Source organism: Palaemon carinicauda, chromosome 17 (assembly GCF_036898095.1).
Source record: "Palaemon carinicauda isolate YSFRI2023 chromosome 17, ASM3689809v2, whole genome shotgun sequence".
Lineage (NCBI taxonomy): Eukaryota > Metazoa > Arthropoda > Malacostraca > Decapoda > Palaemonidae > Palaemon > Palaemon carinicauda.
In genome coordinates this window covers 106,511,783-106,528,613 of record NC_090741.1, presented here as the reverse complement: position 1 = coordinate 106,528,613, position 16,831 = coordinate 106,511,783, and the positions used below count along the sequence as shown (strand labels likewise).

The 16,831-nt window shown below is 46.9% G+C and overlaps 1 protein-coding gene across 1 annotated transcript in view; it reads right to left on the bottom strand.

Annotated features, from left to right (window-relative positions):
* The window catches only part of HERC2 (E3 ubiquitin-protein ligase HERC2), a 496,511-nt gene that overhangs the window by 359,050 nt on the left and 120,630 nt on the right, over positions 1–16,831 (bottom strand). The window contains exons 19-20 of the mRNA XM_068391274.1: positions 8,062–8,269; positions 448–603 (exon numbers count right to left, since the gene is read on the bottom strand). Of these exons, the coding sequence (XP_068247375.1) occupies positions 448–603; positions 8,062–8,269 (364 nt within the window). The remainder of the gene's footprint in view (positions 1–447; positions 604–8,061; positions 8,270–16,831) is intronic.

Below are 16,831 nucleotides of genomic sequence, written 5' to 3'. Positions count from 1 at the left end.
CAAGTCAATACTTGCTATTTGATTTATGCAAGCACAGTCTTATTGTAGGCCACCTACATAAGAACAAGATGTATTCCAAGAGTAGATTCAGAGTTGAAATATTTTCAAGGCCTACATAATCAACTAAGGAATCTAGCTAATAACATTCCCCTGTCTATATTGGTTTCAGTTAGCAGATCTTGCTGATATTAACAATTCAGCCTACATATGTTTCACAAATTCCTTATATCATAAAATCTTTTTTAAAGAAGCTAACCAATTGGTATTCTGTTTTGCACTTATCAAAAAAATATTCACTGCACACACAAGTTATTTTTGAAATTATTATATAAGGAAACTTGATATACTGGGTATTTAGCTAGTTCTTGCATAAAAAATCTTACAAGCCTCTTCTTCCAAAGCTAAAACCAAAGTCAAGCATCTAGTCCTGCAGGGAATTAAACTTACCTGTGATGTCTCTCTGAAGAATAGCACATGTCAGAGCAGTCAGGCGAGTATTTATAGTAGCTAATGAGGTAGCGATTGAAAGTGTATCCGAGACATGGCCGACAAGAAGGGAGAGGTACTTCCTTAAAAGCCATCCAGCTCCTTCCACTTCACTTTCTGTAAGATTAATAAGGACAGATACTTTATTTCCCTGATCATCATTACCATTTTCGTTTCACAATCATCTCTCAAATAGTTTTCTATTGTTGATATATATTTTCCTTACTGCTGTATATGTACTCTTTTAAAGTAAGCTTGAACTGAAAAATGTAAATAATTAGTTAGAATATAGGCCATCTCTACACATTTGAGGTTAACCTACGTAAGCTAAGCTGCTTTGACATTCTGAACTTGAATACACTTTGCCTATATCTAGTTAAACATATTAGGAACTATAATCACTAAAGATTCACATTGAATGAAAACAAAATTTTATTACTGGACCAATAAACACAATCATCTTATTCCTCCACTTACCTTGATCATCTTTTAAGATTCGAGATTTTTGTGTAATATGTTATTTTTATTAATAAAATAAATTTTTGAATATACTTACCCGGTGATTATATAAGCTGCAGCTCTGCTGCCCGACAGAAAAACTCTACGTTCAAAATACGCCAGCGATCGCTATGCAGGTAGGGGGTGTACATCAACAGCGCCATCTGTCGAGCAGGTACTCAGTACTCAATGTAAACACAGAACCAATTTTCTCCTCGGTCCACTGGGTCTCTATTGGGGAGGAAGGGAGGGTCCTTTAATATATAATCACCGGGTAAGTATATTCAAAAATTTATTTTATTAATAAAAATAACATTTTTCAATATTAAACTTAGCCGGTGATTATATAAGCTGATTCACACCCAGGGGGGTGGGTAGAGACCAGCATTACTTGTTTACATTATTATGAGCTAAGTATTTTGTATTTCATTTTAGCAGTTATTCAAAATAACAAACATAAAATAAATAAGTACCTGGTAAGGAAGTCGACTTGAACAATTACTCTGCCTTTTTAAGTACGTCTTCCTTACGGAGCCTCGCGATCCTCTTAGGATGCTGAGCGACCCCTAGGATCTGAAGTATCAAGGGTTGCAACCCATACAACAGGACCTCATCAAAACCTCTAATCTAGGCGCTTCTCAAGAAATGACTTTGACCACCCGCCAAATCAAGTAGGATGCGAAAGGCTTCTTAGCCTTCCGGACAACCCAAAAACAATAATAAAACATTTCAAGAGAAAGATTAAAAAGGTTATGGAATTAGGGAATTGTAGTGGTTGAGCCCTCACCCACTACTGCACTCGTTGCTACGAATGGTCCCAGAGTGTAGCAGTTCTCGTAAAGAGACTGGACATTCTTAAGATAAAAAGACGCGAACACTGACTTGCTTTTCCAATAGGTTGCGTCGATTATACTTTGCAGAGATCTATTTTGTTTAAAGGCCACGGAAGTTGCGACAGCTCTACTTCGTGTGTCCTTACCTTCAGCAAAGCTTGGTCTTCCTCATTCAGATGGGAATGAGCTTCTCGTATTAACAGTCTGATAAAATAGGATAAAGCATTCTTTGACATAGGCAAAGATGGTTTCTTAACTGAACACCATAAAGCTTCAGACGGGCCTCGTAAAGGTTTAGTTCGTTTTAAATAGAACTTAAGAGCTCTTACAGGACATAAGACTCTTTCTAGTTCATTTCCAACCATACGATAAGTTTGGAATATCGAACGATATTGGCCAAGGCCGAGAAGGCAGCTCGTTTTTGGCTAGAAAACCAAGTTGTAGAACATGTAGCCGTTTCGGATGAGAATCCGATGTTCTTGCTGAAGGCATGAATCTCACTGACTCTTTTAGCTGTGGCTAAGCATACCAGGAAAAGAATCTTAAGGTGAGATCTATCAGGGAGGCTGATTGTAGCGTTTCGAACCTGTCTGACATAAGGAATCTTAGTACCACGTCTAAATTCCAACCAGGTGTAACCAAACGACGCTCCTTCGTGGTCTCAAAAGACTTAAGGAGGTCCTGTAGATCTTTATTGTTGGAAAGATCTAAGCCTCTGTGACGGAAGACTGATGCCAACATGCTTCTGTAACCCTTGATAGTGGGAGCTGAAAGAGATCGTTCTTTCCTCAGATATAAGAGGAAGTCAGCTATTTGAGTTACAGGGGTACTGGTCGAGGATACGGATACTGACTTGCATCAGTTTCGGAAGATTTCCCACTTCGATTGGTAGACTCTAAGGGTGGATGTTCTCCTTGCTCTAGCAATCGCTCTGGCTGCCTCCTTCGAGAAGTCTCTAGCTCTCGAGAGTCTTTCGATAGTCTGAAGGCAGTCAGACGAAGAGCGTGGAGGCCTTGGTGTACCTTCTTTACGCGTGGCTGACGTAGAAGGTCCACCCTTAGGGGAAGTGTTCTGGGAACGTCTACTAGCCATCGAAGTACCTCGGTGAACCATTCTCTCGCGGGCCAGAGGGAAGCAACTAGCGTCAACCTTGTCCCTTCGTGAGAGGCGAACTTCTGCAGTACCTTGTTGACAATCTTGAACGGAGGGAATGCATATAGATCTAGATGTGACCAATCTAGTAGAAAGGCATCTATATGAACTGCTGCTGGGTCCGGGATTGGTGAGCAAAATATTGGGAGCCTCTTGGTCATCGAGGTTGCGAAGAGATCTATGGTTGGCTGGCCCCAGGTGGCCCAAAGTCTCTTGCATACATCCTTGTGTAGGGTCCATTCTGTTGGAATTATTTGTCCCTTCCGACTGAGACAATCTGCCATGACATTCAAGTTGCCTTGGATGAACCTCGTTACTAGTGATATGTCTAGACCTTTTGACCAGGTGAGGAGGTCCCTTGCGATCTCGTACAACGTCAGAGAGTAGGTCCCTCCTTGCTTGGAGATGTACGCCAAAGCCGTGGTGTTGTCCGAGTTCACCTCCACCACTTTGCCTTGAAGGAGAGACCTGAAGCTTTTCCAGGTCAGACGTACTGCCAGAAGCTCCTTGCAGTTGAAAGGCATTGTCCTTTGACTCGAGTTCCATAATCCCGAGCATTCCCGACCGTCTAATGTCGCACTCCAGCCTACGTCCGATGCGTCCGAGAAGAGAACGTGGTTGGGAGTCTGAACAGTTAGGGGAAGACCCTCTCTAAGGTTGATATAGTCCTTTCACCAAGTCAGACAAGACTTTATCTTTCCGGAAACCGGGATCGAGACCGCTTCTAGCGTCTTGTCCTTTTTCCCGTGAAAAGCTAGATGGTATAGAAGAGGACGGAGGTGTAGTCTTCCTAGTGACACAAATTGATCCACGGATGAAAGTGTCCCTACCAGACTCATCCACAGCCTGACTGAGCAGCGTTCCTTCTTCAGCATCTTCTGGATGGATAGCAGGGCTGGGGGCTGATCGTCTTGTTCAGCAACGTCCTCATCAGAGGGTTCCTCATCCGAAACTGTTGAGGAAACGGCAACGGAGTGGGCAACGTCTGACTCGCTGAATCCGGTCGCACTGGTGGATGCGTGACGGAGCCGGACGCAATATCATGGAACTGCTGCACAGTCTGTGAACTGTCAACAACCATGGGTGCGCGAGGAAGTACAGCGTCAACCCGAAACTGTCTAGACCGTATGGGTTGTGCAGTCAACACCCTACCGGGTTGCTGAGGTTGACGCACTGCGTCACAACAAGTCACCTCTGCTGGTTGTTGAACGTCCTGAACGTCAACAACCACCTCCGAGCGTCGCTTAACGTCAACGTGCGACTGGCAACCCACACTGGGTCGCATCGGTGGAGGAACCACCTCAACTGGCAGACGCGAGTAGGTTACCTCAGCGTCAACAGGGCGCACAACCGACCGGTTGGAAGGTTGTTGGCCAGAAGGAGGAACCACCTCAACTGGCAGACGCGAGTAGGTTACCTCAGCGTCAACAGGGCGCACAACCGACCGGTTGGAAGGTTGTTGGCCAGAAGGAGGAACCACCTCAACTGGCAGACGCGAGTAGGTTACCTCAGCGTCAACAGGGCGCACAACCGACCGGTTGGAAGGTTGTTGGCCAGAAGGTTCTTCTCCGCATTTAAGTCCTCTATCAAGGACGCAAGCTTGGACTGCATGGCTTGCAGCAAAGCCCATTTAGGGTCTACGGGAGCAGGTGTGGCAACAGACGGGGTTAGCGACTGAGGCGGAACCGTTTACCATCCCTGAAAGCCTTGTTATGTGTGACATAATAGTACAGCAAAACTTCAAAGGCTTGTCAAAAGCTGAGAAGTTGACCTGTAAACAACTTGGAGCGTCTCCTGGCTAGGCGCCAGGGCGAGTCTACCAGAATTGAGAAGTCTATCTGGGCAGAGGCATGAACTCCCAAGCCGAGAACTTCTCTCGTGTCATATCAGACTCTCGCTCTATAAGCCAGTTTAAAAGAAGGGAAATCAAAGGCTGTATCCCTAAAAACTCCTCCTGGTGCAAAAACCAGTCGCCTAGCCAACGTAATGCTCTCTAGGAGAGCGAGAGAGCACTAGCTTAAAAACAACGGCTTCGAAGTAGCTAGGCCTAGTGTAAGTTCTGACGTTTAGGCGAACGAGGAGCAGCAGTTACAAGATCCGGACGAAGATCCTTAAAAAAAATCATCATGATTTAATTAAAGTCCATAGGAGGCTAAGCAGCTTAAGGCTCCTCTCCATCTGACAGAGTCCTCAAGGGAATATCAGTAGGAGGGAGAACAGCAACATCCTCATCCACAGGAACCTTGTCCGATAAAAGCTAGGTTACCTCAGTGAGTCTCTCACTGGTGCATAAGTAGCAGACCAGAAGGCAACGTCATGTAACTGCTTGACAGTCTGTGAACTGTCAACAACTGAACTGTCAACCACAACAGGTGTGTGAGGACGTACAGTGTCCACTCGAGACTGCTTTGACTGTCTAGACTGAGCAGTCAAAACAACTCTAGAATGCGGAAGTTGACGCACCGCGTCAAAACAAAACAACTTAGACTGTTGTTGTACCTCGCGAACGTCAACGGAAGGTTCCGTGCGTCGCTGAACGTCAACATGCGGCTGGCAGGGTACACTGGAACGCATGGGTGGCGGGACTCTCTTGGAGTGCGGGAGAAGGTCGCCTCAGCGTCCACAGGACGCACAACCATGGTTGGTTGTAGGCTAGAGGTTGGAGCAGTGTCAACCTTCTCCGCACGAAAGTCCTGCATCAATGACGTTAACTGAGACTGCATGGTCTGCAGCAAAGACCACTAGGGTCTACAGGAGCAGGTGCGGCAACAGACGGTGTGACTGCCTGATGCGGTACCGCTTTGCCTCTCTTAGGAGGTGAGCAGTCGTCGGAAGACTGCAGCGAGTCCGAACTGACCCAGTGGCTACAACTGGGCCGTTGGACTTGCGCGGAAAGGACCGACTTGCGCTTAATAAGCCGCGAGACCTTGGTCCATGGTTTCTTACGAGAAACCTCTTCCGCAGACGAGGAATAAACGGGCTCTCTCGTCTTAGAGTGGGTGGGGCGATCTTGGGTAGATACGCCCGAAACCACAGAGGGAAAACGTCTGTTCGTTGATCAAGGCCTCTCGAACCCATAAGTCGTTCGACATTACTTCTCCCCTGGGCTTGGGAGCTTGCAAGAGGTCCCGGACTAGGTGAACGACAGGCACGAACAGACGAACCCTCGGACGCAACACTGTAACACTTTGCGCATATCACTTTATCGATTTTCTGTTTTGCACTTATTTCACTGAAATCGAAACTTTTACTGATTTCTACCTGAAACACGCAAATCTACCCTTCATTAAAAGGTAGTAATTGCGAAATCAGTCGTATAATGCAAGCTCATTAATACCAGCAAAAAACAGAAAACATATTTTAAGATAAAAAAATCAGTGGCTGGGAAAGAGACTAAACACTAGTTCATATAACTACGTTTTCAATCTCTCACCGCACATAGCCTGGGGACGAGAATAAAAAACTAAAAACGTTTTATCCTTCCTCCCCGTACAGCGACTAGGGACGAGAGCAACTCGAGAACAACGTTACCCGCTTGAACGGAACGTTTTCTCTCCTCTCTCTCCCTCCGTCTCTATCTCTCTCTCTCTTTCTCTCTTGATTTCGCACCTAAGAGAAGAGCCCAATTATATATCGTCAAAAAAACATGTTATTTGACTAAAGGAAAAAACTGAAAGGTTTTCCAAATAAAAAGTTCCTTTAATTTAGAATTTAAAACATTTAAGCTAAGAAAGAATGAACAAAACGTCAGAATCGATTTACTCTTACTGCAAAGTGAAACCGTGATACACTCTCTCTATCGTAACGATAGAGCGCATGTTGAACGTCCTGAACGTCAACAACTGCGTAGTCTAAAAAACTAAACGTTAGTTCATCTTTGAAAACAGTACGAAGACTATCAAAGAAATTCTTTCATAAAACATTAAATTTAAAAAGTTTTAAATTCTTTAAAGGCTAAATACAATATAACGGGCTCAACTTTGATTAACTTCGGTTCCCCAGTAAGGACCGCCTACTATCAGGAAAGGTCGCATATAAACAAAACATAAAAATTTATTTTTATATGTTTATAATAAATGGAAAGTTAATCGAAGAGGCCTAATAAAGGCGGAGAGATATAAAATATATAGATCTATAACGTGTTAAGCAAAATTACTAAAAACCTAAACACACTTCCGTCTAAGGGAAGGGTCAGCCATTTAAAAGTGAAAGAGAGTCCATACTCTCCTTGTCACCATAATTAAATCTATCCAAAACGAGTTCAAGTTTTGAGATGAAGATAAAACACCTGCATAGCGAAAGCTCAAAACTAGAAATGTGTACTTCACCAAAATATGTGAAAACCAATCCAGTAAGCAATAGCGAATTTAGTAGGTCTTGCCGGTGGCACGACAGAGAGAAAATTGGTTCTGTGTTTACATTGAGTACTGAGTACCTGCTCGACAGATGGCGCTGTTGATGTACACCCCCTACCTGCATAGCGATCGCTGGCGTATTTTGAACGTAGAGTTTTTCTGTCGGGCAGCAGAGCTGCAGCTTATATAATCACCGGCTAAGTTTAATATTGAAAAATGAACTTTACTGTATTATATCAATAGATAATTAAACAAGATGACTGAATTAGACACATAGCCGAGTTATAAATAACGTCAGAAGACAAATGAGTCATAATTCTATACACTCTAAGGGCGTCTCCATATGACCTCTCATGAATAAGGCTTGAATAAAATAGTAAAGTTGAGCCATTATGTAGGACAAGATAAAACATAAATCTAGTGAGAACAAATTTTTAAGCAAGGAACTTAATAATACCACAGTGAACCTTTAGCAAACCAAATGTGAGCCATGCAAGGTACACAGTACCCATTGGTCCTCTAATGGTAATATAGCCTACAATCTAACATTCATATCCCATATTCAACAGTGATTATGTATAATTCATAGCTTAAGCTAACCTGTACTTTGTACTATCACTCAGTTTAAGAGAATTAGTAACCAACTGCACTGCTTCTTTAGAGTAAGATAAAAACCTATCATAATAATGTTACCAATGATTCAAAAGGCTCCTGATATATCAATAGTACAATCATACCTTGCAAGGCATGTTTGGGGGATACACTACACTCCACTGGAAAAAGATGGCTGACAAGGAGTCTCTGAAATCTGAGGAGCAGCTGAATGGACGGAGAGAGTTCTCCGACAGTTCCTGAAACAGCTCCTGAAAGTCCACCGTTCCGCTCATGATGACTATCTACTAATACTGCTGAAGAGATCATGGACATGTTGTCTGGTGCAATGGCCTGAAAGTAGATTAGTTATTGTTCATTACCTAAATAGTAAGTACATCATCATACATATACCAAAGGCACTTCCACCAATTTTGGGGGGTAGCCGACATCAACAATGAAACAAAACAAAAAAGGGGACCTCTACTCTCTACGTTCCTCCAGCCTAACCAGGGACTCAGCCGAGTTCAGCTGGTACTGCTAGGGTGCCACAGCCCAACCTCCCACATTATCCACCACAGATGAAGCTTCATAATGCTGAATCCCCTACTGCTGCTACCTCCGCGGTCATCTAAGGCACCGGAGGAAGCAGCAGGGCCTACCGGAACTGCGTCACAATCGCTCGCCAGTCATTCCTATTTCTAGCACGCTCTCTTGCCTCTCTCAGATCTATCCTCCTATCACCCAGAGCTTTCTTCACACCATCCATCCACCCAAACCTTGGCCTTCCTCTTGTACTTCTCCCATCAACTCTTGCATTCATCACCTTCTTTAGCAGACAGCCATTTTCCATTCTCTCAACATGGCCAAACCATCTCAGCACATTCATATCCACTCTAGCCGCTAACTCATTTCTTACACCCGTTCTCACCCTCACCACTTCGTTCCTAACCCTATCTACTCGAGATACACCAGCCATACTCCTTAGACACTTCATCTCAAACACATTCAATTTCTGTCTCTCCATCACTTTCATTCCCCACAACTCCGATCCATACATCACAGTTGGTACAATCATTTTCTCATACAGAACTCTCTTTACATTCATGCCCAACCTTCTATTTTTTACTACTCCCTTTACTGCCCCCAACACTTTGCAACCTTCAGTCACTCTCTGACGTACATCTGCTTCCACTCCACCATTTGCTGCAACAACAGACCCCAAGTACTTAAACTGATCCACCTCCTCAAGTAACTCTCCATTCAACATGACATTCAACCTTGCACAACCTTCCCTTCTCGTACATCTCATAACCTTACTCTTACCCACATTAACTCTCAACTTCCTTCTCTCACACACCCTTCCAAATTCTGTCACTAGTCGGTCAAGCTTCTCTTCTGTGTCTGCTACCAGTACAGTATCATCCGCAAACAACAACTGATTTACCTCCCATTCATGATCATTCTCGCCTACCAGTTTTAATCCTCGTCCAAGCACTCGAACATTCACCTCTCTCACCACTCCATCAACATACAGGTTAAACAACCACGGCGACATCACAGATCCCTGTCTCAGCCCCACTCTCACCCGGAACCAATCGCTCACTTCATTTCCTATTCTAACACATGCTTTACTACCTTTGTAGAAACTTTTCACTGCTTGCAACAACCTTCCACCAACTCCATATAACCTCGTCACATTCCACATTGTTTCCCTATCAACTCTATCATATGCTTTCTCCAGATCCATAAACGCAACATACACCTCCTTACCTTTTGCTAAATATTTCTCGCATATCTGCCTAACTGTAAAAATCTGATTCATACAACCCCTACCTCTTCCAAAACCACCCTGTACTTCCAAGATTGCATTCTCTGTTTTATCCTTAATCCTATTAATCATTACTCTACCATACACTTTTCCAACTACACTCAACAAACTAATACCTCTTGAATTACAACACTCATGCACATCTCCCTTACCCTTATATAGTGGTACAATACATGCACAAACCCAATCTACTGGTACCATTGACAACACAAAACACATATTAAACAATCTCACCAACCATTCAAGTGCAGTCACACCCCCTTCCTTCAACATCTCAGCTTTCACACCATCCATACCAGATGCTTTTCCTACTCTCGTTTCATCTAGTGCTCTCCTCACTTCCTCTATTGTAATCTCTCTCTCATTCTCATCTCCCATCACTGGCACCTCAACACCTGCAACAGCAATTATATCTGCCTCCCTATTATCCTCAACATTCAGCAAACTTTCAAAATATTCTGCCCACCTTTTCCTTGCCTCCTCTCCTTTTAACAACCTTCCATTTCCATCTTTCACTGTCTCTTCAATTCTTGCGCCAGCCTTCCTTACTCTCTTCACTTCTTTCCAAAACTTCTTCTTATTCTCTTCATATGACTGACCCAGTCCCTGACCCCACCTCAGGTCAGCTGCCCTCTTTGCCTCACGTACCTTGCGCTTTACTTCCACATTTTTCTCTCTATATTTTTCATACTTCTCTATACTATTACTCTGCAGCCATTCTCCAAAAGCCCTCTTTTTCTCTTCCACTTTTACCTTCACTCCTTCATTCCACCATTCACTGCCCTTCCTCATGCTGCTTCCAACAACCTTCCTGCCACATACATCACTTGCAATCCCAACAAAATTTTCTTTTGCTAACTTCCACTCCTCCTCTAAATTACCAGTTTCTCTTACTCTCACCTCGTCATATGCCATTTTCAACCTTTCCTGATATTTACTTTTTACCCCCGGTTTTATTAGCTCTTCAACCCTCACTAGCTCCCTTTTACATCCACCTACTCTATTCCCCCACTCTTTTGCTACAACTAATTTTCCTTCCACCAAAAAATGATCAGACATACCGTTAGCCATACCCCTAAACACGTGCACGTCTTTCAATCTTCCAAACATTCTTTTAGTTATCAACACATAATCCATTAATGCCCTTTCTACTACTCTTCCATTTGCCAATCTTACCCATGTATACTTATTTTTATCTTTCTTTTTATCTTTTTTTTATTTTATTTTTTTTTTTATAGTATGTACTTAATTATTTTCATCTAAAAAGAAAGATAAAAATAAGTAAGTACATACTGTAAAAAAATCCATTCATTTGCACATAAAAAACATCAAAAATTTTAAGTAATTTTTATTTTTCCTAACATACTTACCGAGAACAACTTTCTTAGGAGTTACCTGTAATCTCCTCTCTACCGACCAGTTTTGTGTAGTATACCCTACACCCGTTTTCTATGGAGGGCTAACCCGGGAGTAAGAGAACGTGCCCCGAGGGTAGTCCTGAGCTAGGTCGGAGTCAGCTTGGGTCCCGTTACCCAGTAAGTTCCTCGGATGTTGCAACAAGTCCCTGCAAGGGCAGAAAGGCACTCGGGGAAGGTAGGGAGGGCCATTAACCGAAAGTAGTTCTTGGTAAGTATGTTAGGAAAAATAAAAATTACTTAAAATTTTTGATTTGTTCCAACACAAATACTTACCTCAAACTACTTTCTTAGGAGACTTACACTTAAGGAGGTGGGAGTGGCTTTCTGACCTTCAGACCCAGCAAAGCGGACGCCAAGTATCCTAGATATGAACTAGGTTCTTAAAAACTGGGAAACGAATGGTAGGGTAAACTACACAAAGAGCTCACTTTAGTGTCTAAGTACTCACCCTTTGAAAAATCTTCTGATGTTGAGTCCAGTAACAAAGTTGCAGAGACGTGTTCTTCCTTGGTTACATAAGTGTGGTTATCTCCGATAGGGATAGGAAACGGGGATTAGGGTGAAAAGGAACGAACCTGTGTCTCCTGGTTTTGCTATCCACGATTGTGCCTGGGGCTTCACCGATAAATCACTTGGAGCGCGGAGATGAATGTCCCAATGGAGAACCCGTCTAAGGACCTTCTTGAGTAATCCTTGAGGTAATGGGCAGTAAAGGTCGACTGGTTCGACCAGGTGCCCGCCCGCAGGATCTGGCCCACTGCCATGTTCTTCTCAAAGGCTAAGGAAGTGCTCAGTCCTCTGATGTCATGGGGCTTGGGAGTACCTGGCACGGCTAGTCCCTCCTCCTTGTAGGCCCTGGCAATAACTTGTCTCAACCAAAAGGATATGGTATTCTTCGATACCTGCTTCTTTGTAACACCTGTGGAGACGAAAAGGCTCTTGATGCCCGACCGGAGATGTGCAGTCCTCTCAAGGTATTTCCTAATGGCACGGACAGGGCATAACCTCAAATCCTCAGGCTTCCCAGTCCTAGGAATAGCTGGCAGAGAGAACCCCTCGAATTTAGGATCCCAGACTGCTGGGTTCTGGGTTTTCGCCACGAACGAAGGGACGAACTTGAGGGAGATCTCTCTCCACCCCTTCGAATGAGAGACGTCATAAGACAGCCCATGGATCTCACCTACCCTTTTCGCAGAGGCCAAGGCCAACAAAAAGACCGTCTTGAGAGTGAGATCCCTGTCTACAATATCCTTCATTGGTTCGAACGGGGGGCTACTTAACATCTTCAGGACCCTAGCCAAGTCCCACTGAGGCACCCTAACAGTTTGAGGGGAGCAGGACTGTTCAAAACTCCTGATAAGCATAGAGATGTGTCTAGAGGAGCCCAGGTCGATGCCCTTCAGGAGGAAGACTTGACCCAAGGCTGCCCATACTCCTTTTATAGCTGGGATTGACATCCCTATCTCGTCTCTGAGATATACTAGAAAGTCTGCGATATCTGGGACTGAGGCTTTGAGGGGTTTGATGCTCTTCGAAGCGCACCACTTCGTGAAAGAGGCCCATTTCGCTTGGTAGACCGCTGCCGACGACCTTCTCAGGTATCGCGACATCTTCTTAGCCGTTCCTGACGAATATCCTTCCTTCCTCAGGAGGCGCTCGATAGTCTCCAGGCGTGAAGGCGTAGAGACTGTGGGTTGTCGTGGAACCTGAGAAAGTGTGGCTGTTGTAGAAGATCTGGCCTGTCGGGGAGTGGCCACGGAGGATGGCTTGCCAGGTCTTTTAGGTCTGCGAACCACTCTCTCTCCGGCCACCAGGGCGCTACCAAAGTCATCCTTAAGTTCAGGGCAGCCCTTACTCTCTTGAGCACTTGCCTGATCAACGTGAAGGAGGGAAAAGCGTACACGTCTAGGTTGTCCCACTTGTGCTGAAAGGCATCCTCCAAGGCTGCCTTTGGATCTGGGACAGGAGAACAATACACAGGGAGTTGTGCGTTCAGCTTGGTTGCAAAGAGGTCCATCACCGGGGAACCCCACCGTTGAATGATGAGCCTGGCTACTTCTGGGAGGAGGGACCACTCTGTTCCCACTATCTGACCCATCCTGCTGAGACCGTCGGCTAGGACGTTCTTCTTCCCGGGGATGAACCTTGCCAATAACACTATCTGGTTCTCCTCCGCCCAATCCAGGATCTCTAGGGCGAGATCGCACAACTCCCTTGATTTTAGGCCTCCTTGCTTCTTTATGTATGCTACCACTGTGGCATTATCGCACATCAACGCCACAGTGTTTCCCCTTAGTAGATCGATGAAGTGCAGGCAAGCTTTTTGGACTGCCTTCAACTCTAGGACATTGATGTGTAGGCCTTTCTCCCCGTCCATCCAGGTTCCTATCACCGTCTCGTTGAGGAGATGGGCTCCCCATCCCTGGTTGGAGGCGTCTGTGAATAGGAGCATCTCGGGAGGCTCGGTCGCGAAGGGTATCCCCTTGAGCGTGTTCGACCGGCAATGCCACCATTCCAGGGAGGGTATTGTGTTTGGCAGGTCTGGAATTAATTTCTGGGGCGAGTCCAGTTGGTTCCAGAAGTTCTTCAGGTTCCATTGGACGGCCCTGAGCCTGAGTCTCCCCTGGGGAACCAGTTTCTCCAATGACACCAGATGACCTATTAGCCTTTGCCAGTCCTTCGCCCTCCTGGGTTGCCCCGAAAGGAAAAGGAGAAGGATCTTTATTAGATTGCTTACCTGCTTCTCTGACGGAAAAGCCTTCACTAGTCGGGAATCCAGTGTCATCCCCAAATAGGTCATCCTGGTGGAGGGAGATAGGTTCGATTTTTCTGGGTTGATCATGATACCCAGACCCTTGCAAAACTGGAGAAGTTTTATACCCTGCTCCTTCAAAATGTCCTCTGAGGAGGAAAGAAGCAACCAGTCGTCCAGGTACCGGATGAGGCGAATACCTCGCTCGTGAGCCCACACCGAGACTGTCGTGAAGACTCTCGTGAATACCTGGGGAGCTATCGACAACCCGAAGCAGAGGGTTTTGAATTGCAGGATCTGGGTACCCCATTTCCCCCGGAGAAACTTCCGGCTTGAGGGGTGGACCGGGATTTGGAAGTATGCGTCCTTGAGGTCTATGGTCATCATGTAGTCTTTCTCTCTCAAGGACAGCAAGACCGACTTCGGAGTGTCCATTTTGAAATCTGTCTTTCGCACAAACTTGTTGAGAGCTGACAGGTCTATCACCGGTCTCCACCCCGCCCGTCGCCTTTTCTACCAGGAAAAGTCGGCTGTAGAAACCTGGTCCTGGGTACAGGACCTCCTCCATGGCGCCCTTCTCCAACATCGTTGACACCTCTTCTTGAAGGGCCGCCCTCTTCAACGGGTCCTTGGGTGCCAGCCACTCCGACAGGCTGGCCGGAATCAAAGGTGGGGGTTCCGTTAAGAACGGTAGCCTGTACCCCTCCTTCAGTACGGATACTGTCCAGGGTTCCGCTCCGTGAGCTTTCCATGCTTGCCAATGTACTCTGAGGCATCCCCCAACCTGAGGCTTGGGCAGGAGTAGGGGGCCTCCCACTCTACCTCCTCCTGGAGGAGCGGCCTGAACGGCCTCTCCTGGAGGCAGAATACCGTTCTAAACGAGGCAGACGCTGCTGGAGCTCCTCTACGGGGGGGCTGTGGTGCTGAAGCCCACGAGGAAGAAGGGGCTTCTCTCCTCGTCAGGTTAGGCGGGGCCTGAGAAGTAGATGGCCCGTCTGATGCTGATCTCTTATAGGAGGGCCTCCTTACCGGTTGAGGCCTGGGAGCGTTCACTTCCTTTCGTTTAGCCACCTTCTCCATAATATCTTCTAGCTCTTTCAAGGGGAACAAGGAGTCACCCCACACAGGAAGGCTCCTCATGGCCCTCGCCTCCCTGTCTGGGACCTTCCGGGAAAGCTTCGCCAGAATAGTGTCCCTTTTGCGAAGAACCCAATTTGCTGAAAGGGCAAGAGACTGATACGTAAGGAACTTCAGGGTCTTGCCCCCGGAGATGATAAGCTCCCTCAGAAGGTTTTGCTGCTCCGGGTCCGTTAAGTCATATGTGGCTTGAACACCTACCAGCGTGGAAGCCCACCAGTCCAACCAAGAGGAGACGTGCACCAAGTCTTTCGACATCTCCATCATCGCAGCCTCCGACTGCGAAAAGCAAATCGGGGCTGAAGAGGCTCTGTCCTCCGGGGCACCCTGTCCCAGAACGTCGAGGGCAGGCTCCACTTTGCAGGCTCCCGGTCGTTGTCCCTCTGGCACATAGAACCTACTCTGTGTCTTGAGTCCTTGGAGCAACTTCGAGGAGCTCTGCGTTTTGGGAGCTTCGGCATTGCCTGCCACAACTCTATCAACATGAGCCCGTCCCAGGACGAGATCTCGGGCCACAGGCAGGGCCAGGGAGGTTTTCTGTTGGACGGATGCCTGCATCAAGTGGGTCAGGCTGGACCTCCAGTAGTCCTCGTCGGTTGGGACCGGTTCCTCAATCCGATGATGCCTTCGAATCAGGACTATAACCTTCCGATACGCCGAGTCCTCGGTCGGGGAACCTTCTCTACCGTCAGCAGTACCTTCCGCTTGATCCCGAGGAGCCGGGTCACCGGGCACTCCCACCGGGCGCTTCGGTTCTAGAACAACAGGCACTCCCCTGCGGTGGTACCTCAGAACTGGCATCGCCGTGCCGGCGAGGACTACCGTTCGTATATTCTCTCTGGGGGACGAGGACGCGGATCCCGTGGGCTGACCCGACGGAGGGAACCGTTCCTTTAAGTCCGAGGGCCGAACCAGCTGTGCTGATTCGGCCAGGCTGCCCGTACGTAAGCATGGTTCCCCCCGCTGGGCGCGGTTAACCGGAAGCTTCGCGGCCTTACGCCTGCCTGAAGCGGCCTTCTCGCATTTCTCCCTGCGAGGATCATATCTGCGTCTGGAGGATGGTCTTCGCGGCAAGAAATCCCTGGACTGCCGGTCCGGGGAACGCTGCAACTCAGTCTTACGAGGAACGAAAACCCAATCACCATCGGGGGACCTACTCCTCCTGTACTTCCTCCGTGGAGACCGGGACCGTTTTCTATTGAACCTCGAACGGGATCTTGAGCGGGAACTTCTGCTCCTGGACCGCTCCCTCCGTCGCCGATGTCTCCTCCTCGCTTCCTCTTCTGAAGAGAACGAAGCCCCACCATCTGAAGAGCCCGACGAAACTGTACCACCCGAACGACGGGCAGGAGCGGGGGCTACGGAGGGCTTCGCGACCTGCTGCGTACCAGAGGTCGAGGGTTGTAGGAAGGACTTTGGAACCGCCGTCAAAGGAGCTGGAAAAGAGGTTTGTCGCACTACACTAGGCAACCAGGTATCCAGGACCTCTTCCATCTGCATTGGGGACCTACCTGGCGTTTTAGGGAGCCTCCACCCGAAGGGCTCACTTACCGTGGAGTCCAACTTACCCTGGGCGTCACCAGCCGCTGAAGAACCTGAAACACAGGCCCACGAAGCGGGCGAAGAAACAGGCACAACATTACTACACCACAAGGGGTCGTCGGAGGAAACGTGCCCCCCCAAGCACAAGGGCAGAGTCTCCAGAACCCCCAGACACAGCACTACCAGGCTCCCCACTAGCCTGAGAAGCCCCAGCAACCCCCACTTCACACACATTA